The 23002-nt window shown below is 34.3% G+C and overlaps 5 protein-coding genes across 7 annotated transcripts; 3 read left to right on the forward strand and 2 right to left on the reverse strand.

Annotated features, from left to right (window-relative positions):
• Positions 1-506: 506 nt before the first annotated feature.
• LOC145937511 (DNA fragmentation factor subunit alpha) lies at positions 507-3250 on the forward strand. The gene is made up of 3 exons (XM_083040577.1): positions 507-684; positions 956-1265; positions 1362-3250. The coding sequence occupies exons 1-3, from the start codon at positions 507-509 to the stop codon at positions 1480-1482; spliced, it is 609 nt and encodes a 202-aa protein (XP_082896703.1). The 3' UTR covers positions 1483-3250.
• A 153-nt stretch (positions 3251-3403) lies between these two features.
• Positions 3404-5040, reverse strand: LOC145937512 (uncharacterized). Of its 2 annotated transcripts, none has more exons than XM_083040578.1 (5): positions 4957-5040; positions 4537-4640; positions 4360-4441; positions 4160-4288; positions 3404-3656 (listed from the first exon to the last, which is right to left on the reverse strand). In XM_083040578.1, exons 2-5 carry the CDS (start codon positions 4606-4608, stop codon positions 3430-3432), a joined length of 510 nt encoding a protein of 169 aa, XP_082896704.1. In that variant the 5' UTR covers positions 4609-4640; positions 4957-5040; the 3' UTR covers positions 3404-3429. The 2 variants fall into 2 exon arrangements, with proteins under 2 accessions (XP_082896704.1, XP_082896705.1); XM_083040579.1 differs by having other exon boundaries at positions 4971-5034.
• On the reverse strand, positions 4964-9817 carry LOC145937506 (nuclear exosome regulator NRDE2). Its single transcript, XM_083040571.1, has 11 exons — positions 9541-9817; positions 8717-9366; positions 8247-8610; positions 8014-8160; positions 7384-7652; positions 6901-7229; positions 6284-6824; positions 6051-6200; positions 5771-5946; positions 5380-5657; positions 4964-5044 (listed from the first exon to the last, which is right to left on the reverse strand). Exons 1-10 carry the CDS (start codon positions 9599-9601, stop codon positions 5405-5407), a joined length of 2940 nt encoding a protein of 979 aa, XP_082896697.1. The 5' UTR covers positions 9602-9817; the 3' UTR covers positions 4964-5044; positions 5380-5404.
• A 340-nt stretch (positions 9818-10157) lies between these two features.
• On the forward strand, positions 10158-13913 carry Mocs1 (Molybdenum cofactor synthesis 1). Of its 2 annotated transcripts, XR_014425570.1 has the most exons (8): positions 10158-10293; positions 10409-10526; positions 10602-10769; positions 10854-11080; positions 11196-11420; positions 11499-11733; positions 11945-12060; positions 12140-12280. XR_014425570.1 is itself a non-coding variant. In XM_083040572.1 (7 exons), the coding sequence occupies exons 1-7, from the start codon at positions 10204-10206 to the stop codon at positions 12751-12753; spliced, it is 1677 nt and encodes a 558-aa protein (XP_082896698.1). In that variant the 5' UTR covers positions 10158-10203; the 3' UTR covers positions 12754-13913. The 2 variants fall into 2 exon arrangements, 1 of the variants encoding a protein (XP_082896698.1); XM_083040572.1 differs by lacking the exon at positions 11945-12060 and having other exon boundaries at positions 12140-13913.
• A 261-nt stretch (positions 13914-14174) lies between these two features.
• Positions 14175-20116, forward strand: LOC145937509 (neural cell adhesion molecule L1). The gene is made up of 6 exons (XM_083040574.1): positions 14175-14896; positions 16227-16390; positions 17487-17697; positions 18037-18187; positions 18729-18877; positions 19655-20116. The coding sequence occupies exons 1-6, from the start codon at positions 14809-14811 to the stop codon at positions 19753-19755; spliced, it is 864 nt and encodes a 287-aa protein (XP_082896700.1). The 5' UTR covers positions 14175-14808; the 3' UTR covers positions 19756-20116.
• The last annotated feature ends 2886 nt before the right edge of the window (positions 20117-23002 follow it).

The following is a 23002-nucleotide window of genomic DNA, read 5'->3' on the forward strand; positions in this document are numbered from 1 at the left end:
CGAAATCTCGCTCGAATCCTTGTTAGTCTACCAGATCGATCCAACGCAATCCTGAGCACTGCCCTTTCATATCTGATTGTTTCTCTCGAGTGATACGATTTTTTAATCTAAAGAATCTAGTGCATCATCTCGTCGAGGGGATATCTTTATCTCATTGACGTTAAAAAAAAATAAAAAAGAAACAGCGTGTTTCTACACCGTGTTCATCGCACAAGAGTGTTTGTTACATCTTGTATAAGGGCGTATTCCCTCTCATCTCTGTCATCATTGGGCGCGCGACGAAATCATTCAAATTTCGTCATATCGTCGAAGCACCATCGACCAACTGATGTGCAACGAGAATCAGGCCTTAACAACACAGTCAATTTTCTCCGAGAAAGTAAATCTTCTGACTTAGACGGTTGTGTTTATCACAGGGCGTAGAGATATCCCAGTATTGTGCGATACAAAACGGCTAGCGATCAGCGAAGTTAATATTTGCTCTCGTTCGTCGTCCGTGAGGAAAGATGTCAGATACAACGGGAATCACCCAGGGAATGGGCAATCCTTACAAGATAGTCGATCATACCAGGGAGCGAAGAAAGGGCATCACCGCTTCGTCGCTGAAGGAGCTGACCAACATCGCACGCAATCGTCTGGCATTACCCGTGGACGCAGATCTGACAATTGTGCTCGAGCAGGATGGTAAGAGAATATTTATGCTGCAACATGTAACATAATCGTCCTGTTTTAACATACTGAATATTTAATTTTTAATATTTTTTTAATTATTAATTATTTATAATTTATATATTATATATATATATATATATATTTATAATTTTATTTATAATTATAATATATGTCATAGAAATGTGTATATTATAAAAAAATTATTTACCTGATAATTGATTGTCTTTATAACAAGTGGAATTTTTTCTTATACATTGATGATTTCTTTTGATTTTCCTTTCAGGAACAGAAGTAGATGACGAAGAATATTTTGCCACGTTAGAAAGGAATACAAACTTGATGGTGTTACATGGTGATCAAAAATGGATCGCCGCGGGGAGTAGCACGACGGCATCCCGTTATATCGTTGTAGACGACGTGGATGCGGAGGGTGGTTCAAGGACTGATAAAATTCGACGGCGACGAACGCCTATAGAGCCTCTGGTATCGTCGTTGCACGGTGATCCATCGCATATCTCGCTCCTTGGAGGAAATGATCTGGAATTACTTAGCGATATGGATCCTGACAGTTTAGCCGATATAGTGCCTGATAGGTAAGTAATAAATAATTACAGAATTCTTCCTGATTATCTTAAAACAAAGAGAGAAACAGTATTATTAATTACTTTTTTTTTTCAATTTTGTTGTAGACTTTTCCTCGAGCAGCTGAAGGAAGCTTCAGGTAGATTTCTGGCGGAGAAGCGACAAGCACAAGAATCTATGGCCCTTCTTCAGATGTACGCAAGTGGTGGTGAGATGGAGCGAGCGTAGGCCATGTGGGGGGTGGGCGCCCTCACATTGGCTAATATGTATAGAGTGCGACGTCGCATATTCTATAAAGGTCGTCAACTGCAACAAACTTTAATCCTATTCTGGAATTGAGCCCATTTAAATTTTTGTTTACGATATAGTGTAACTGAAAACATACACACAAGTATTAGTTGTTACCAAAGCTGACACGTAAAAAGTGTCGATGATGATCTTGTATTCTCTCTCTCTTGTTCGCATGAAGAACACAAGCAGAAGAATCAGAGACAAGAGAAAACACTGTACAGAAATTAAATAACAAATAACTTGTATTATTCGCTCTCGGGAATTTAGTACTATAATAACCATAGAGGTTTGGTCTTGTGTATAGAGGAAATATAGTTCTAAGTTTTTGTAGAATTTTTTTAATCTATATACACGATTCAGTGGCACAACTATGCTTTGGCAATATTTTACATCCTTTAGTGAGCATATGGAATTGCTTTAATACAACGTAAGATACCTTGCTATACCGACAGAATTATATACACGTGCAATTTAGCTGCTAACTTATCTGAATAATACATAAGAAGCGCGCGAAGCTATGCATAAATAACATTTTTTGAAGTGGATATATTCCGTCGCCGCGTTGCCATATCAAGTCTTAGCAGAATGTGTTTCGTTTATGGAATTTTTGTACTTAGATACCATTATACCGAGATTTAGTTCAACGAAGATTGATGGAATATTTAAGACTGAATTTATAGAGAAAACGAAAACCATCTCCATTGAAATCACTAATTCATTGTACACTAACATTAGCGATGTAATAGCGACAAGAAAAAAAAGTCGATATCAGTCCTTTGATACCAAGCAAAATTGTGCTATTTGATAAAAAAGAAAAACAAAGAAACCTGCAGAAAAGAGATAGGTATTTCTTGCAAGACTATACATACACGTATATATATATATATATATATATATATATATATATATATATATATAATTACAGTACCGGCCAAAATTATATCACCTTTTGATTTTTTCAGCATAACTTGTTTTAAAGTGCACGGGTCTCTACACGAATCATAACATATTTTGAAGGACGGTATAACATATATTGAATTATAATTCAATGTTATACCAACCTTCAAAACATGTTATGATTTGATAGAGATCCGTGCACTAAACAAGTTAGGCTGAAAAAAATCAAAAGGTGATATAATTTTGGCCGGTACTGTATAGGTACTAAATATTATTCCAATTAAAGAATTATATAATCTCCTAACAAATCAACAATGTCATATTTATATTCATGTGATTTTCGAAAGAGTTATCAAATATGAAGTAATGCACATTTACAATACATTTTTTAAATCCGTGAGAAAGTGTATGTCTATTCTTTGCAGAAATGCCTTGTTTCAAAATATCGTAACGCGTGTTCCTCGAGATATTTATATTGTAATATAATTATCATATCTCCTATGCACACACTCATACTAACCGCATTATACATATATTTACATTGGAATGCACATATACTACCGACGCATTTAAATTCACGGAAATGGAAAGCGCAAACAATCAATATCAAATTTGCTGTTGTCGATCAAATATATATCATATTAAATCAGACGCAATATATTCGGTTCCGTAAATCGAGTTTAGGATATTAGTTTATAATGAATTGAAGTGATTGATACAAAAAAAATTTCTCAAAACGAATGAAGATGTGTTAGAAAGTATATAAAAAGGACACATTAAATAGTACTGCCAGAGTTAAAAAAGAAAATCGATTAATGCTCAAACAATATTCCCGATCGTAAAGAGGATCTTGCGCATCTCTTTCATACCCGCATCTAATGCGCGGTTTCACGAAAACGGCATGTTCTATATTAACACATGCTATATTACTCATCGTTATTAAGTAAATCTTAAGAATAAAAATACGCACTAATATAATTTTAGAAATTAAGTTTTAATGGAATTCAAGAACTTGTCGTCTATAAGTTGATGTAGAGCGCCAGAGGCATCTTTTATTCGACTGGATGCGTTACGCAATTGGCAAACAGCCTCTTGTAATACCAGTTCACTTCTCAGCAATTGTCGATTAACAGTCGACAATTCTTGTACGCTGGTTGCGATCGTGCCCTCGGTCATTTGCAGTATGTCTCTATCCAAGGTTTCATTGCATTCGTCTGTTCAAATTTAACACATATGTCAATTTAAACAATGTTCAAAATTAATAAGCAGTACATATATAAGTACGTCGATTTTGTTTTGAGGATATAATTTAATGTATTTCGTAAATGTTTTTTTATAAGAACTTGTAAGAAAATTGTTTGTACAGTGTAAATTAGATAGGTATATTATAATTATGCGCGCGAACGAATTTTTAGATGCAGTAAATCGAAATTGAGTTACGATACAAGTACAGATCACCGAAGAATTAAGTTATCAATATTTCACAACACAAACATGTAATACTGTTTAGCTATAATTATGCACATATTATACTGCTGTAATATTAATAAAAGAAAGTTAACAAAAGTAAAACACCTGTCACTTTTGTAAATGTCAATTTTTGAATTTTTATTAAATATAAGATATAATAAGAGTGGCTCGCAATACTTTATATAATATTCTTATAAATATAGGAGGAAAAAATATAAAATAAATCAAACAATATTAAGTCACTTACGTAATTTTTTGTGAAGTAAACTATTGTATTTGATAGAACTCTTTTTAGATTTTTGTATCTTAAGATCTGTATAAGGAGGACATGCCATAGCATCCATTGCTCCACTAATGCTACTCAAACTTGTTAAATCTAAAAAAAAGTAAAAAGATTGAACAAATTATTTGGATTTTTGTTTCAACGAAAATACTCAATAAACTCACCATCATCAGACTCTGGCGCTTCACCAGAGATGATGGTACCACAATAGATTGATGGTGTTCGCATAGAAGGAAATCCTAAACCCTGTATATATATATATATATATAAATGATTTTTTTATTAGTTAAGTTCAAAAAATGTAAATTATAAAATGTAACAGTGATATATGTGAGACGTACAGTGGCAATATTCGATACATCATCATCAGACTCTGGAGCTTCTCCAGAAATAACTGTAGCTTTTAAATCCATCTTTTAAAAAATATATATTTATCAGAGGATCTCTGTAATAAAAAATATATAATAATATAATATATGTATATATAACACGTATGGTTAGAGAATTTCGCAATATTTTACGTGATAATTAGTTTCCAATGTTTTTTTATTTAATATACTTTTGTAAAAAACATTTTATATTGCTATTGTTATATTAAAATACACGTATAATACTTATACTCTGTTAATTTAAGGTTAGTTTTGTTATTGGAAAAAATACATGTGTTTGCAGAATATTATTACCAATTATTTTAATAAGAAAACAATTTACTTGATTAAGAAAAACACAATCTTTTCAATTTGTTTTGAAAAAATGCTTACATAAGTTCTTTTACCATATCACTAATCTAACCACAGACTTCCAGACTTCTGAACATCATCACCTACAGACTAACACTGTTTCTAGTTTCTTGCAATGCAAGAAAATAGAATATAGATTTAATGCACTAAACAAGTATAATTAATTATATGCTGCATACTTATTTTAATATATATAATATTCTTGTAATAAATATTTTATATATGAAGTAGTGAATTAAATTGCACTTTATATTTTATTGTAATTCTTATTTTACATATCGTAAAATGTAAGATTTATTTGCATTCCCTTATTCTCAAATATTTTCAATTTAAGCAATATACAAGTTCACAATTGCAAATATAATACTTTTTATAAATAATGAACTTCTTACAATAGAAAAATTATATAACAAATAAGCATTATGTATTTTAATATTCATATACCTTTTCTAGCTATTAAAGAATTAAATTATCCGCGTAGAATATCCAATTCTTCAGGTGTGACATGCAATCTTAATTCTTTCTCGCGTATGAGATCCTGGATCTGTGTAAGAAGTTGGGGTGCTACTTCAGCTGCGTCTATGTAAATGCTTCTTGCCCATGGACATTGAGTGACGCTCTCGTGGTAAATTTCTTCCCCCTTTTTCTCGCACAAATTATGCTCCCGAAGCAAGAACATATACAATCTCCACAATAAAGGGCAACATCTGATTGACGGTAATCTGAAAATGTTGTGTGTTAGAATATTATATAACAGAGATATATATATATATATGCATAATATAAATGATTTTATTCACACTTAACAGTTTTGAATGTTCTATTTCTACCATACCTAGAAAGTGTTGTATGAAACGATAATAGCTTATTCAATGCAGCATTCATTGCATAGGGATGATCAAGTTTTGTTAAAAGATCAATTCGTCTGCGAGCGGCTAGACACATCGCAATGGCTCGCCACAATTTAATTTCAGAATTTCTACTATTGAATCTCCAGGTTGGTAGTTCACTCTGTAACAATAATAATTTTATGATTTAACTCAATAATATCTCCTCATAAAATCATAGAATAAATATTATTACATATATACATATGTATAACGTGATGCTTTTACCTCTATGCCAGCAAATACAGAAAGAGCATAAAAGTTATTTGGATATATATTTAAAGCTCTACTTAGAGTTTCTTTCAACACAGCCTCTAATGTTTGAGTCCGTTCGTAATGTAACTGCAAAATTGCAATTTGACTTTCATATAACATTTCCTGTAACACAATTTAAAAATTATTATTATATATTTATATCTCTCAGTAGCAAAAAAATTGATGAGGAAATATTAAATTGATACCTGTAAGTAAGGATAATCCTTGGAATGATTGATGCAATTTTCCAATATCTTGATAACACTTTGAATATCATCGTTTTTGATGTATAGAAAGTAAGTGTAACATACAATTGCATCGCATTGTAAATTTGATAGAAAAAAAGTATCCTTTTCATTCTCATCAGGAGGAACTTGTAGAAAGTCTTGTACACACGAATGTAAATATGTTTCAATCAATGAGTCTTGATTTTCGTTCTTGTTAGGTATCATTTGACCAAAGACTTTAATTATCCATTGTCTATGCGATTCATTGTACGTTCTAATATCGAGTAAGGTCTCGATGAATGTTCTGTACACATTAAAAAGCGCTGCTTTCTCACACTTGTTAGTAATTGCAGAAGGGCACGTGCCTTGAGATTGAATGGCAGTCTCAAGGATATTCATGCAGTTACTGAATCTGCCCATTTCCAATTCTATTAAGGCATATTCCTTGTAGAAATATAAATTATTTCTATTTTCGTCCTTTTTTAAAAACTCTTTTAATGTTGTCCTCAGTTTTTTTCCTCTGCAAAAAAGAAACATATTTGTCTCACATTCTTAATTAAATATAAATATTAGATATTTTGGTATAAAATTCTTACTTATTGTCATGTTTCAAGGGTTCATCTTTGCTGAGAGAAACTAGTAACCTTTCCAATCGCAACCACCAGACATATATACTCGTTCGTTGGAGCGAGGGTAAACTTTCTGCGATTGTATGGAATATTTTACGTACAAAATCCAGATATGATTCTTGCGCTGGATGAAACTTGATATATTGAGGACCTGATGTTAAACGTCCTTCAAGAATATCCTTTAATAATTCTTTTCTTTGGTTATGACCAGCCATTTCACCTGCCATAGGATACATGAATGGGAGCAATACTTCTAAAGATTCTATACCCCAATTAAAGTCTTTCAATAATAATTCCTATAAAAATATAAAATATTATTTATTTATAAATCTGTTGAATTTTAAATATATATATTCCACAATCTAATTTTTTCTTAAATAGTCTTTATAACTCTACGTTTATGAATTACTTATAAAGTTGTATTTAAAATTTTCAAACAAGATAACTTACATTTATATAATAATCCCGACAAGGCAGAAGTGGTACTTTCAGACACAAAAGAGAATAAATAGCTATTTGGAAATTCGAATTACGAGAGAGAATTGGATGTACAAAATCTGCTACATCTTCAGGTAAAATAAACCTTCGAGAATCTCCAACCAATTCTAACTCATCTCTACTGACACTAATCCAGTGACAATTCTCTCTCAATGATTCTACCCTTTGCCATAGTTGATTAAGTGGTAGCCGTGACATCAATATCATCTCTTCCATTCCAACTAAAATTCAATATTATTATTAGAAACAATAGCTAACGGCATATTATTAGAATATTACAAAAAACTCGCATTAAGTTCTTCTTAAGTAACTAATTGGATATATATATATATATATATATATATATGTATATATATATAAATTTTCACGTTATCTCTGCTGGACAGAAGATTAATCATTATTGAATTTATCAAAGAATATATTTAATTTTCACAATGAGCTTCATAATTTTCATATAGCAATGCTTCTTTACAATATTTGATATAATTAGAGATATTTATTTCTTCTGCAATTTTTTTGAATAGTTTTTATTTAATAAGAACATTCTCTATTCTCTATACATATAAAACATTATATACTTACTTAATTTCTTTTCATCTATGGATCCTCGAAAAGATAAACTAGTTTTATTTAAGTTCAGATTTAAATTTAGATTTAGACGTATTGTTTCCCACATTTGTTCCCATAATCCTGTATGTCTTAAGAATGTTAAACATTGATACAGCATATCTAGATAAAACATAAATACAAGTAATTAGTATATGCGTATAATTATAGAGATGTGTGATTAAATTATTAGTAAAATGCCTACTTACTTAACAATTGTGCATCATAAACAGAAGGATTTGTTCTTGCACGTTGTCTCAAAACACAAAAACACTTTGAATATAAATCCAATACTCGCGGTACAGTACACATTGCTACCGAAGTTTGTGTGACCATAATAAAGTGTTGCCACAATACAATGTTTCCTGAATCCTTATTGACTAATGCTTCTAATTGATTCGACAGTTCATCAGAAGGTGTTAACTCTGTCATCAAATGTAACTTTAATTTTAATAATTCCTTGGAGTCAATGTTCTTCTCAAGCGCTTTCTCAACAATAGATAACTTTTTCAGTGCTGTAGATCGATGTATGTCTTTGGCTAATTGGTGTCTCTGATAGTAAACCAGAATATCCTGGAAATTAATGTTAAAATATTATTAAAGTTCAACTTTGCATAAATGTCATATATTATTATAATATTATTATAATCACAAATTTATAACAAAAAATATTTAATACCTGAAAGTTGATATATTTTAACCAAAGTTCAACATTATGTGGATTTTCTGCCAATTGTTCATTATATTCCCGAGTTTTGCACTTTTGTTCCTCTTCTAAGTTCTTAGACCAAGAAGAGACATTTTCATTTACCTCATCATCTTGCACTGAAGCTTCTTTTTCAATCGTTTTTTTAATAACTGTATCTTTCTTCTTTGATTCAATAGAATCAATGTTTTTGACATAATATCTGTGAAATGTACCTTTTGGTTGCTTATGTTTAATAAAACCAATAAATTTTTCATTAATTTTATAAGATGGCCTCACTCTAGGGCAGAATGTATTTATATTATTATTTCCTTTATCTCTATGTTTATCTTCAAAATATACATTCTCAACATCTTGTTCATATTCTGGCTTATATCTCTTGCTGTCATGTGTACGTCTTTTCCTCTTTGCCTTTTGTGCTTTGTCAGTTTTCGATTCTTTCTGTTTTGTATGTATCTTTGTATCTGAAAGAGTTGTTTCAGAATTTACTTGTTTTTCTGCACTAGGTGTGTCATGTAAAGATTCATCGGATGAAGAATCTAAAGATAAATTAGAAGTCTCTCTTTTATTAGCTGGTACTTGTGTTTGAAAACTCGAGTTTGACAACCATTTGCTGGAATTATCTAAAATTAAAAGAAACACATAATATAGTCATATTTGTATCAGAAGATAAATTTATTTAGAAACAGAGAACTTTAGATTTATGTATTTGTTGGAATATTTTTTAGTTTCATAATTATTTTTATATGTAAACACACATTGATTAAAGTTCAAAATACACATATACGTATAATTACCTGCATTGTCGCAATTTGTCGATTCAGGTTTATCGCTTGAATAAGCTGGAAACAGAGACATAATTGCTTTTTTTCTTTTATCTATTTCGTTTCGAGAAATACGCAAACAATATCACGTTTTTAATCCTATTTCTTTCTAACCCTACTTTTACGATTTACAAATATTTTGAAATTATATCATTGTCGATAACTTAGTCTTCTGTGTTACCAACAATTAATTGACTAGCTAGTTCTAAATTTTGACACAATTTCCGAGGGCGCGTCAAGCCAATCATACACGTGACAGGTTAACAGCTGATCAGGTGATTGATCAGTAATAACAGATGGATAGTTGACATCAAGTAAAGCAAAATTAAAACTGACATAGAAATAAAAAAGCAAAAAATGATCGACTGTTTACAATCATTAAGAGCGCGTGATTCAATTGTGCTTGACGTATTAGATAATATAGCGTTTTATGTAGATAAAGTTGGACAGACATGACAGTGCATTTAGATAAGAAAATAAAAATTGAGATATGAGATACAGGAGATTATATAATTGTTTTTTTTACTCAAAGGATGCATAATAATGCACAAAAGGATACGTAATATACGACTACCAACAAGTGACGTAACGTTTTTTTTTCTCTCCCTCCTATTATATCCAGTGTATATTGTATAAATGTTTCGAAAGTGCAATTTCGTTAAGCGGCTTTCTGGTGCTGCAAATGCATCGACGGAGATTGCTGCAGTTGCAGAGACTTCGACTCGAGTAAGTGTTGTTGCATATATAATCTGTTTTTTTTTTGCGCTTAAACTTTTTATGCTTGAGTGATAAAGTATTATCATAGTTCAAGTTAACATTAACTTGTTTGCTTGTTATACAGTTGCAGCTGCTTAGAGCGAGATTGCGAGAGGATGAACAGCGTGGAATACTCACAGATACATTTGGACGTAAACATACATATCTCAGGATATCTCTGACAGAGCGTTGCAATCTTCGCTGTGAGTCTTTTTTGTTAAAATTATATATATTTTAAGAAATTGCACGATTTTTTTACACTATTAATGAAATTGCAGGTACATATTGCATGCCTGCGGAAGGCGTCAAGTTGACCAAGAAGGAAAATATTTTGAGAACAGATGAGATAATACAGATAGCTGATCTTTTCGTCAAGGAAGGAGTACGCAAAATACGTTTGACTGGTGGCGAGCCAACAGTTCGTAAAGATATTGTTGACATTGTTGGTAAAGTATATGTCTCAATATTAATGCTATGAGATGTTACTTCAATGTCTTCAAGATTCGCTTATTTATAATTTTATGCATTAGGGCAACTCAAGCAACTGACAGATCTAGAACAGATTGCAATCACAACTAATGGATTGACTCTGACTCGTCAGCTACCAGCTCTTCAAAGAGCAGGGTTGGATGCGTTGAATATATCATTGGACACTCTCAGAGAGGAGCGTTTCGAGATGTTTACTCGCAGAAAAGGTTGGCCGAGAGTTATGGCTTCCATAGATCTTGCTGTTCAGCTCGGTTATAATCCTGTAAAAGTAAGTTATATAAATTTTTACATAGTTATATAAATTTATATAAATTTTTAGTATGTGCAGTCTGTTATATCTATACAATTGTGATCTATATATTTATATAATGTTTGATGACCAGGTCAATTGTGTGATAATGCGAAGACAGAATGATGATGAAATAATTGATTTTATCGATTTCACAAAAGATCGTCCTATCGATGTACGTTTCATAGAATATATGCCATTTCAAGGAAACGAATGGAAAGAAAATAAAATGGTTTCTTTCGACGAGATGAAAAAAATAATCCGAGAAAAGTATCCATATTTCCAAGCTTTGCCGAATCAATCTAACGATACGTCCAAGGTTTGTTTCTTGATACTAAAATTATGTGAATTATTGAAGAATATATTGTACAATATAATGATTACAATTCTTTAATAGGCCTATCATGTGCCAGGATTTGTGGGGCAGGTTGGATTTATTACATCCATGAGCCAACATTTCTGTAATTCGTGTAATCGATTAAGAATAACAGCAGACGGAAATTTGAAGGTATGTTTGTTTGAAGGAGAAGGTGAAGTTTCGCTTAGAGACGCTTTGCGAAGTGGAGCCTCGGAAGATGCACTTAAGGATTTAATAAAAGGAGCAGTATTACAAAAAAAGAAGCAGCATGCAGGTACGCAAAATATATATATCAATTATAAGGAAAAAAAACCGCGATATTTGACGAAGCAATTTTAATTTAAAAGAAACTTTAGAAGAAAGAAATTAAAAAATAATTTTAAATGCATTTTTTCTAGTTTTTTTTTCCTTTTTTATTTCATATAAACTGTAGCAGTGTCGACAAACCGATCATGTTTATATCTCTGTTGCGACACATGTTTCAGGAATGTTCAATCTTACTCAGATGGAAAACAGACCAATGATCCTGATCGGGGGTTAATTGACGATATGATAATTAACCAATTATATCGGCTTTGTCGAGACGTGCACAGATGTTATCGTAAATTTTTTAATTCTTACATTAACTTAGCACAATTAACGAAGTTTAAAACTAACTTTACAATATATTTATGTTACAGTTAATCGTAAGGAGAAATTTTATCACAAAATGCACAAGTACAAAATGTATGACGTCGCGTCGATGGGATATAAATATTTATCGTGCATACCTATGTACCTTACAAATAATGCTAGTGTTAGAATGTATTCATCATTATCGCACATAGATGAGACCGGTAAAGCGAATATGGTAGATGTCGGATGGAAACATGACAGTAAACGCGCGGCAGTAGCGAGAGGATGCATCAAGATAGGTCCTATTATCAGTAATCTGATCGCGGAGAACAATGTGAAGAAGGGCGACGTGTTATCGGTGGCTCAATTGGCCGGTATCATGGCAGCGAAACGTACATCCGATCTTATCCCCCTGTGTCATCCACTCTCCTTGTCTTACGTAAACGTACGTCTAAGATTGAACGAGGAATTGCACAGTGTAGAAATTATATCAGAGGTCAGATGTACCGGTAAGACGGGTGTCGAAATGGAAGCTTTAACCGCCGTGAGTATAGCGGCTCTTACAATTTATGACATGTGCAAATATGCAGCTACTCCTGGTACAATGCAAATATATGGTATAGAATTGATATCGAAAACAGGTGGTACAAAGAGTGACTTTACAATAGACAGAGCGTAAATGGTTTATTTTTATCCTATCGATGAATTTATGATTAATCGGTAGCATAAAAATGCATTTTGCCATGTTTCTAGCATTTTAAATAATGCAGAATAGTATACAAAATGTACCAAAAAAGGTACAAAGACGCGTGTATAAGGAAAGAAATTATTATGAATATTTATTCGAATACTTATTATTTCATTTTTATAATGTTGTATTATATTTTTATAGTTTATTTTGACGCATAATCGTTTACTATTATATATAATGTATAACATTTTATATGTATCTTTTACGTACATAGGGGTGATTATGACGAAATAATTATATAGAATAGGATTCTGAAATACTAAATATGTATCAGAAAAAATTATTAATCTTGCATAATTATTAATTTTTATTTCAAAACGGATGCATATTTTATCGGAACTATTTTAATATACAATATTTTTATATTTTTACGTACGCGCACATGATCAATGTAAAGATAGTTTATTTGATTATACGAACAACATACATATAATAATGGAAATATGACTTTTCTAATTTTCTTCTTCATAATTTAAACAGACTCTCATTTAATGAGATAATGATCATTCCTAATAGATTTCTAAGTGGGAAAAATCTTAAATTTACATAAAAAGAAGTAAAAATTATAAATGAAACAAGGTGCTTCCACATGCAGTAACCAGTAAAGAAATGTTTTTACATAAAAAAATGGTTTTACATAGAAAGTGTACCTGTAAGTTTAAACAAACATACATTTCTATTTGTTTCAATTAAAAACAGAATTATCTGAAAAATTATTGCGACTATGTGTGTACAAAATAGGGATAAGAATAAAGAATTTATAAATATTGTAAAAACTTCGAAAAGAAGTTGAGAGTAAAGTGCAATAATAAGAAACAATACGGTGCTTTCCTATTTGGAAAACCTCGTTTACTGAAAAAGACCTGAGCGAACGCCTTAATAAGCATTAATATAATATAATGTCGCAAAAATGAATGAGATCTTGAATGAATGAATGAATTCTTTATTACACTTGTGTTAGAAAAAAAAATCTATGAAGATATGAATCGTAACTAAAGTTATCTATATTGTAAGTTACACAAATGATTTATACGTTGTATTTTTTAAAACATTATGTTTTTTCGAAAGATTTTCCTGCAATATATCGTTTAACATTTGCAAAAAAGAGAAATTTGCTCTTTTTATCCCTTATTTCCTTATTTATGCGCGGAAGAAGATTGCCTCGGAAGAGAAGCAGAATAGCAAATACACCGTAAACCACTTTATCCGCGGACACTTTGCGAAAGGGAATAGAGGAGAAGGGTAAAGGGGAAGCTCCCGGGAAGGTGTACACACCGATTGCTTCGGTAAATCGCGATAATGTACGGCTATTGCGATAGTTGCGCGCGGGATAAACACGTCTCCTCTCCGGTTAAGGGAAATCATATCCAATGTGCCGGAGGTCCTCTCGGCGCAATCGCACGTATCCTCGATGGAATGGGCACGGCGCCACCGTGCCAGGATTTCAGAGAGCTTTTTCGTGTCCTCCGCGAGGAGCAAATTTCAGTGCTTGGCCCGCAACCGTATCGTGTCGCCCCCGAACTTTGACTCCTCCGCGTGATCGCGATCAAATCGCGTGGATTAAAAGGAGAACAATCGATGATATATCCGACAATCGGATTAAACTCCGAAAGGAAACTAGCTGTATTATTTGACGATATATTTTTCGTATTTCGATAATTTAATAAAACGTAAAATAAAACGCGTAAAAGAAAAAGTGCGGGGAATAACCGATTGATTATGTTCATGATATATTTTCGTAAAAGCAGCAACGTGAACGATTTGCGGTAACGTTTCCGCATGTGAGGAGCGCGATCCGGTGGACCCGGGGTGAGGGTGAGGTGACGGATCATTATGCCAACGATCGGCGTGATCCTGCGGATGCTTTTCGAAGGAGCGCGAATGGAAAGTGATCGTTTGTATCGGACGGTGGTGGAAAGGTCGCTGTCAGACGCAGAGCAGCGCGCGTGAATTAGATTAGGAGAAATGAGTGCGAAGTGAAAAATGGTCCCGTTCCACGGCATGGCCCTCCTGCTCTTGGGAATCGGATACCTGTTACACGCGGAACCACTTTACGGCGAACGCGGCATCGGTAAATGTCCCGTGCTTTCGTGAAATTCTGAGATACGGTCGTTTTTTATTATATGGCTGTGTACAGCGTGCAGCACGTAATTTTCAATTGTAACAGAAGTAATTTCACTCGTGCGAAACACTGGTACACGAGAGAGAACGGTTTTAAATCATTTTTATTATCGAATTTGTTTCGCTGTTCAAGAAGATAAAACGCAAGATTCGAAAAACACCGATGTCAAGTTTAAATCAGTCTTAAAGAATACGTGTCTTAGCTGCATCGTCTGCAAAAATAAAAAATGATTGATTACCGAGGTTTAAAAGAGATTCGACTTTACAAAATGAATTTACTTGTATTAACTTTTACAATCAAATACTGTTGAAAAAAGCAACGATATCTCTCATAGATATTGGCTTATAATTACCTAATTAAATAAAATTTAATTAATTCTCTGTCTTATTATATACTCTGGCTGTAGTTAGATAGAAAATGAGATTAATTAATAATTATTAAACAACTATATATAGTTAGCGTTAATCGACATAAAATTGACTATTATATATTCTCATTCTCCATAAATCGTATCGTATATATAATTTTTGCAATTAGACACGCGAAATTAAGTATTGTAATAAAATAATTAAAGAACATTCTTTATGAACGGAAATAGCGCTCGGAAAGAGTAAAGAATAATTAACAACTCTCTTATGAGATGGAATCTAGACACTATGATTAAAGAAGCGAAGATCACGGTCTAACTAAACGCATTACCGCAGTAATAGTAGAGCATTATCAATTTCTCGATAGATATAATTACGATAATTATTATTTCACTTTTCGAACAAATATTCCTAGCATTCTCATACATAAATATGCGACCCTCAACAAAATTAAAAAATTATTAAATACTATTTTCATGAAAGATTCAATTTATTTAAATATCCTAAAAAATATATTCTAATGAAGAGAGAGGCGAAACAAAACTCGCACAAACCGGATTGATAAACACATATGTGTGTATACAAAAAATTTTAAATATTAATTTAATTTAATTTATATTTTTGAAATAATTATCTAAGTACTATTAATATACGCGTATGTAAATCTTGTGGATAATAATATATTTGACTCCTTCGCATGTGATCGCGATCAAGTCGTGTGGATTAAAAGGAGAACAATCGACGATATATCCGACAGTCGTTCGGATTAAACTCATACTTTGGAAAAAAACTTTTGGAGAGAAATTTTAATTTCTTTTATCAGATTTTGAACCCCGAAAAAATTCGTAATTCTTTTTCGGTAAGAATATTATCGAGAATAATAATGCGATCTAAGTTTATTTCTATTTCAGCGTTTTTGCATCTCAACAACGACACATTTGGAAAGGGGGAAAAGTCGCAGCGCGGCACAAAGAATAAGACGTATTTTTTCAAAGACACGCCGCAAAAATTAACGGTGGCCATAGGTCAGGCCGCCGTGCTGTTATGTCGCGTTAAGAATTTAGGAAACAGAACTGTGAGTCCCACACACGAATACACGCAAATCTCTCTCCGAGCTTTGCTAATTTCATCGATCTCGAAAGCGGTTTGCGTGCTGCAATAACTTAGATGCTCGCGCAACGCGCATTAACCCTTTCGCTGCTGGCAAGTCAAACGTAGCGTGTTCATTAGACGTTTATTAGATTCTGTAGAGTTTTCGAAACAGAAATTTCCGTATGATATAATATCACGGTTTGTTGTAATTTAATAACAAAAAGGATAAAGAAAGTATATTAAAAAAGAGTAGAGAGAGAGAAAAAAGCATCAGCATTTTTTCATCATTGACGACTTGCTCTGCCGAAAAGTCAGAATCGATATTCTTATCTTCTTCTGTTCAGACTTCTCTAAGAATGAGTCACCGTTATGATAATTCCGCGCAATCATAAAGACGAGGTGTTCGTTTTCCTCGATTTTAGATTTCTTGCAGAGATAGGGAGAATGAAAGCATGAAAGATTCAGAATATCTGTCATTTTTCTTAATATTATAAAATTTGTGGAAATTAATACGCGCGCATAAGTACTTTTCTTCAGAGTTGTCAATTATATAATGTCTGTGTCTGTAAATTCTCGTATCTTTATCGATCTTAGATTTCTTGTAGAGATAGAGAAAAAAGAGAGAGAGATTCAGAATATCTATCATTTTTCTTAACATTATTTTGTGGAAATTAATACGCGCGCATAAATTCTTTTCTTCCGAGTTGTCAATTATATAATGTCTGTGTCTGTAAATTCTCGTATCTTCATCGATCTTAGATTTCTTGCAGAGATAGGCAAAGAAAGAGAGAGATTCAGAATATTTTTCATTCTTTTCAACACTATAAAATTTGTGGAAATTAATACGCGCGCACAAATTCTTTCCTTCGGAGTTGTCAATAAATATTATATAATGTCTGTATCTGTAAATTCTCGTACCTTGATCGGGGATCGGCTTCATTATAATACGAGATGAGAAACGAAGCGCGCGCGGATTGAATCAGCTACAGCAGCATCAGCAGCAGCGAAGGGGGTTGACGATAAACTTTGCAATTACTTATATACCTCGCTCGGGGTCTCCCCGTGCGTAATAATCCCAGGTGTCTTGGATCCGAAAAAGGGACCTACACATCCTGACGTCTTTGTCCGTGACTTACACGAGCGACGCGAGATTTACGGTAGTCAGCAATCCGGAAACCGACGACTGGAATCTGCGAATAGATTACGTGCAACCGCGAGACGCCGGCATTTACGAGTGTCAGGTTAATACGGAACCGAAGATATATAGAGCCGTGACTCTGAAGGTTTTGGGTAAGTTTCTGCGAAGCGAGGTGGCCCGTCTGCGCGCCTTCCTTCCCCATAAATCGCGCTTAAAGATCTTCCCTAGCTAAAGTCTATCGCGCGCGGTTGTTAGAACCAATTGTGTTTTAATTCCATTCACTGTCCACCGACGATTTGTCGCGATTTCACCGACGATGCGATTCGCTGAGAGAGCTTTATTTGAAATAAAGTAGAATCTATTTCCCAGCTATCTATCTTTCGGAAAACGGATGATAATTCCATCTCCCTTGCGCGTTTCCTAAGTATAATAAAGCCAATCATTGTTTTAACAATTTTCTCCTCCTTTCTCGTTATTATTGTCTCTATCAGATATACAGGCGCGGATCACGGGTCCTCAAGAGCTATATATCAGAAAAGGCAGCACAATCAGCCTGACCTGCATCATAGAAATGCAAGATCTGCCCCCGAGCAACGTGACCTGGTACCATGCCGGCGCGGTGATCGATTTCGATGGTCCAAGGTACGAAGAGATGTCGATTAAACTCCGTCATGCACAATTGGTTGATAGAATCATTGTTCAAATTGTCTGTCTATCGTACGCAAACACGCATAGTACAAACAACAACAGACAAACCGGAGATCTAATTAGAGTGATCTACGTTGACTTCGAAATTATTTCTGTCACGTCACGAAGCTGCAACATCACGAATCGTCTATTTCTGTGCTATTTCGCGATAATTCGCACAAACAATTCCATTGCCCCGCGAAAACTCGTTGCCTCACCGCGACGTAGATGCAGATGTAATAGAGTTTAACGCAATCGGCGAAGAAAATCGATTGCAACGGATTGTGATGTGGAACGGGTATTTCGCGAGGCGGAGCATCTCGTAGAAAATTCTCGCGTAAAAAAAAGAACGAACTAGCGCGAGATAAAAGCGAGATGACGCGGATATATATATTTTTTGGCGGATTTTTTTGGCTCGCGAAATCCTCGCAAGTCACAGGCCTCGCGAGTAATAAGTAATAATATGTCTCTCACTTATGTATATCGTGTTCGACAGGGGTGGCGTATCGCTGGAGACCGAGAAGGGTAAACGGGGCACCACCAGCAAGCTCCTAATAACGCGCGCTCAATTTAACGATAGCGGTAATTATACATGCGCTTCGAGCAAAGTCACCCCGGCGAGCGTGATGGTGCACGTTCTAAACGGTGAGTAAAATATCGCGGTGGCAATATATATCGGTAGCGGAAGTGGGGAGGGAGAGATTTGCGACAGTTAATTTCGAAATTCTCTTTTAGCGAGCGAGCGAGCGAAGCGTAACGTCACGAAATTATTCCCGGAGCACTTTGCAATAAGGAGAATATTTGTTTTACTCAGATCTCTCTCGCACTCTCTTAATTGCATTAATACGCTCGTATAAATAATGACGCCCGCGCGCGTTGTTCAAATATTGTTCAAATATTAATTATGTTTTGTAACAACTGTTTAATATTGCGATAGGAGCGTACGACGCACGATTTATCCTTCGATAACAACATGCGACGTTGCGTCACGCGTTCGTTCGCTGCGAGATATAATGGATAAACATGATATAATCCGCAATCATATGTATTATTTAGTAACTGTGTGTATGTGTGTAAACAAATTATTTAATGTTAATTTCTAATGTAGCGCTGCATCTATTCGTTTCGCTAATGAATACTGTTTTGCATATTCGAAATTTAATGACGAAAGAGATGATTAATACATATATGTATTTATCTATCTGCTTCGATGTCATCTATCTTTCTTGGGACCATTCAAATTTTTGAGAATTTTCGAGCGCAGTTTCTTTTACGTTCCATAGCCGTTAATAAATTGAATGTTTGTTAGCGTACTCGAGTTAGAGTATTCGAGAAGGATTGATGAGATTGGGCTTGTACAGATCCGAAGGTGCGAAACACAAAAGCGACACGTTAGCCGTCTAGCTTAATTCTTTTTTCCAGGGGAACATCCCGCTGCGATGCAACACGGAGGCACCGGCGATGTGAATAGACGACTTGTTCTGCTCGTCCTGATTTTCCTCGTCGATACGATGTTTCGGTGAATCGAATCTTGGCGCTATCGATCTCTTGCAAGCAAGTTACTTCCCAATTAGTACTTCCTAAGATACGTTCCCGGAAATGAGGCGCGAGAGTAATCAACGAGATAGCATATATGATTTTCAGTATAAGAGTGAATTTTTTTTTATATGCAAAGTTATCGATCCAAGTATGCCCTAATTTAGAATCGTCGCGCTACGTTCGTTTAAAGCACAAAGGATTTTCATCAGATCTCTAATACATATGGATTTAGAGGTTCAACCAATGCGATCCTGACATTAGACTCTTTGGATTCGTCGCTCAAATATCTTTACCCGAAATGTCACTACGAATATAATATGTATGTTATATAATAAATTTTTTGGAGTTACACAATTCGTCTTTGTCTCTATATAAGTCTTGATCCATTATTTCCCTTCCATTTTGCGATCAAGAGTTTTTTATAAAAATAAAAAATATCTAGTAGTTAGTCACATATTCATATTAATTATAAAATATTATCTAGATTCAATAACGTATTATTGGAGAAATTTGATTTTCCGAAATATTCTCTGACACATTTTCAACCCAGGCTATCAGAGAAAGAAATCAAATATTTCGTTGTTGCAATAAAATAAAATAAAATAAATACATAAAAGGAAATATAATAAAATTGCGAGAACATTAATATACACTCTTGTATCTGTAGAAACGCTAACAATAAGATACAATTATATTTTTTTCAAAATTACAATAAATTGCAAATATCTCGCGATAGCAATTTGCAGATCACCCCATAGTAACATAAATATAAAAATGCACCACCTAGCGTTTTCTAGCGTTAAGTGCAGGAATCGGAAAAGCATAATCTGTGAAAGTACGTGCGTGATGTGCATTCGCCGCAAGGGAGTGTCGGGGTCAAAGAGTTAACGCGCGTTGCCCTTCTTATCCGACAGCACATTAAAGTGGGATCGCCGCTACTACTTGGTCCGATAATGGAACGGCAGTTCTCGGAAACGTCCCAGAGGAACTGCGGATCCTGTCCGGTCTCATTTTATGCAAATCGCGCGCTGAAACATCAGTTAGCTCCGCTTCACCGCAAAGCGGAGTCGCCTCATCGACCGATGAAAATTCATGGCGGACGTAACGGCGATCTCTTCTACTTGCGCCGTCGTCGCGCCAGAACTCTGCTTCCTGCACGTTCGCGATATCTTTCCGGAGTAACTCGACACAAAAGTGAGAAAAAGCATAGATTCTACGTCTCTCTCTTTTTCAAGAGCGCTAATATATACCTATCTTGTAACAAGTAAAAAAGAAATAAATTCTAAAAAAACCCTCCGATCTCTTATAAATAATTTTGAAAGAATATTTTGAGATTGTTCAGTAACACAAAAAGTTTCTTTATTACCGTCGAGAGATGTTTAGAATTATTTTACAATCTATATAAACAACTATTAGGTTTAAAATATTTATAGTAAATGCTTCCCAATAATATGTTTAAATAGCAATATTTTGAGGGAATAAATACTTGCAAAAAATTTCTGAAAAATATTCTGAATAAATTGGTATGTATGTTTAGATTGGCGAAAAAGCTCTTTTTACAAGTTTGGCGAGTTTTGCAAACTTTGCTTGCAGATTTTTGTCGTTCGGTACGACAACCGGAGGGAATGTTGGCGAATATAATCTAAGAGCGGCGGATTCTATTTCGGCAAAAGTTACGCGAGATATACATTGGATGATCGAATTTTTGAACGCGCTCGCGTAGTTGCTCGAGCGAATATCGTCGTAATGAACGAGTTTATGCTATAATCGCGTGAAGCTTTTGAACGCAAAGCAATTTCCCCGGATATTTCGCGAAAATCCCGGCATGTGATAGTTCCGTAAAAGCCGCGGAAAACTCATTCTCGCGAGCCACCCATGATTGGTATTGTGTGACTCCTCTCTCTCTCTCTCTCTCTCTTTCTATCGCGTTTCGTTCTGGATCGCCGATTTTTATTATGCGCAATCTTTGTCATATGTATATTTTGAAAATATCTAAGGAAGGTGCGCATGAAGATAAATAAAACGTGCAATGCAAATGCGTGGCATAGAAATGTACCAAATTTCGAAATTCCGAACGAATGCAAAAGTTATACTTCTTCTTCGAGAAACAGCCAAGTCTTTTGACGCAGCTCGTGAAAGTTTAATCAATAACAACAATGTTGTTTGACGTTGATCGTGTTCCATCGATTCATCGCGATATCGAACGTGAATCGCATAAGCCATGCGGAGCAAGTTGAATTATTTGCGGAATGCACTATACACGCAAATGCGGCATTTATTGAAGGGTTTCGCCTGTACTCGAAGCCTTATAAGCGAAAGAACGAATGGCATATCCAGCGAGGCTGTGCAATACAAAGGGATGAGATAAGGTCGGTGTAAGATACGTTTATAAGAAACGGGAAGGAAAATCCACACGGAGAGGGCGTTTTCTTCCCGCGTCTGGCTCAACAATGTATAGGCTCCACATTTCTTCACATAATAGTTTCCGAACCGTTGCCAATAGCACAATGGATTATTTCAGGAACTGCACCAGAAGATATCGGTATTATGACGGTACGCGGAAAGCTTAGGTATAAAGATACTTAATGTTCCGAATTAAACGAGTTGCGAGAAAGATTTATATCAAAAATTCTATTTTCGCTTCTATATAGGAAATATCGATTTTATAAATCGATTGAAACGAATGCTTAGCTGAAAACGGCCTTATCGATATAATCTTCCGAATTTGTTAAACAATTTATTATTTCCTAAAACTTTGTTTTCTTTTCGAACTTTTGTACGCTTAACGAGAAATTTAATATTTCGAGAAAAGTTAATGTTTTCGCTGGCATCGGCAAATACTTTTTTATTGGCATCGATTTTTCGAAAATAGAGTGATACTATTCTGAAAGTCAAATATATATATATATAGAAAGAGAAAGAGAGGGTGGGGAGGAAGGGAAAGGGAGGCAAAAGAGAGGAAAGTTTCGGGGCCGTGCATTCAAGAATTTCGCTAAGAAACTAAACTGGGCGGCTGCTGCCGCATTAGATGCTCGTACGGTACGAGAGCAGAGTTTTATCGAGTTAGCCAACGAATTTCTAAAAAGTTTCTGAAAGTTAGCCGTATAACTGCTGATCGTCGAGGAAATTCTATCGATTGTTTATCCAACCCTTCGCGCTTTTATTGAGTTCGTAAAAAAAAAATCTCGAATATTTTCTTTTCCAAACCTCGTTGAATTCAAATGAAACCAT

Source organism: Prenolepis imparis, unplaced genomic scaffold, assembly GCF_030444845.1.
Source record: "Prenolepis imparis isolate NDT839.2.m4 unplaced genomic scaffold, iyPreImpa1.0 SCAF_6, whole genome shotgun sequence".
In the NCBI taxonomy this organism is placed as follows: domain Eukaryota; kingdom Metazoa; phylum Arthropoda; class Insecta; order Hymenoptera; family Formicidae; genus Prenolepis; species Prenolepis imparis.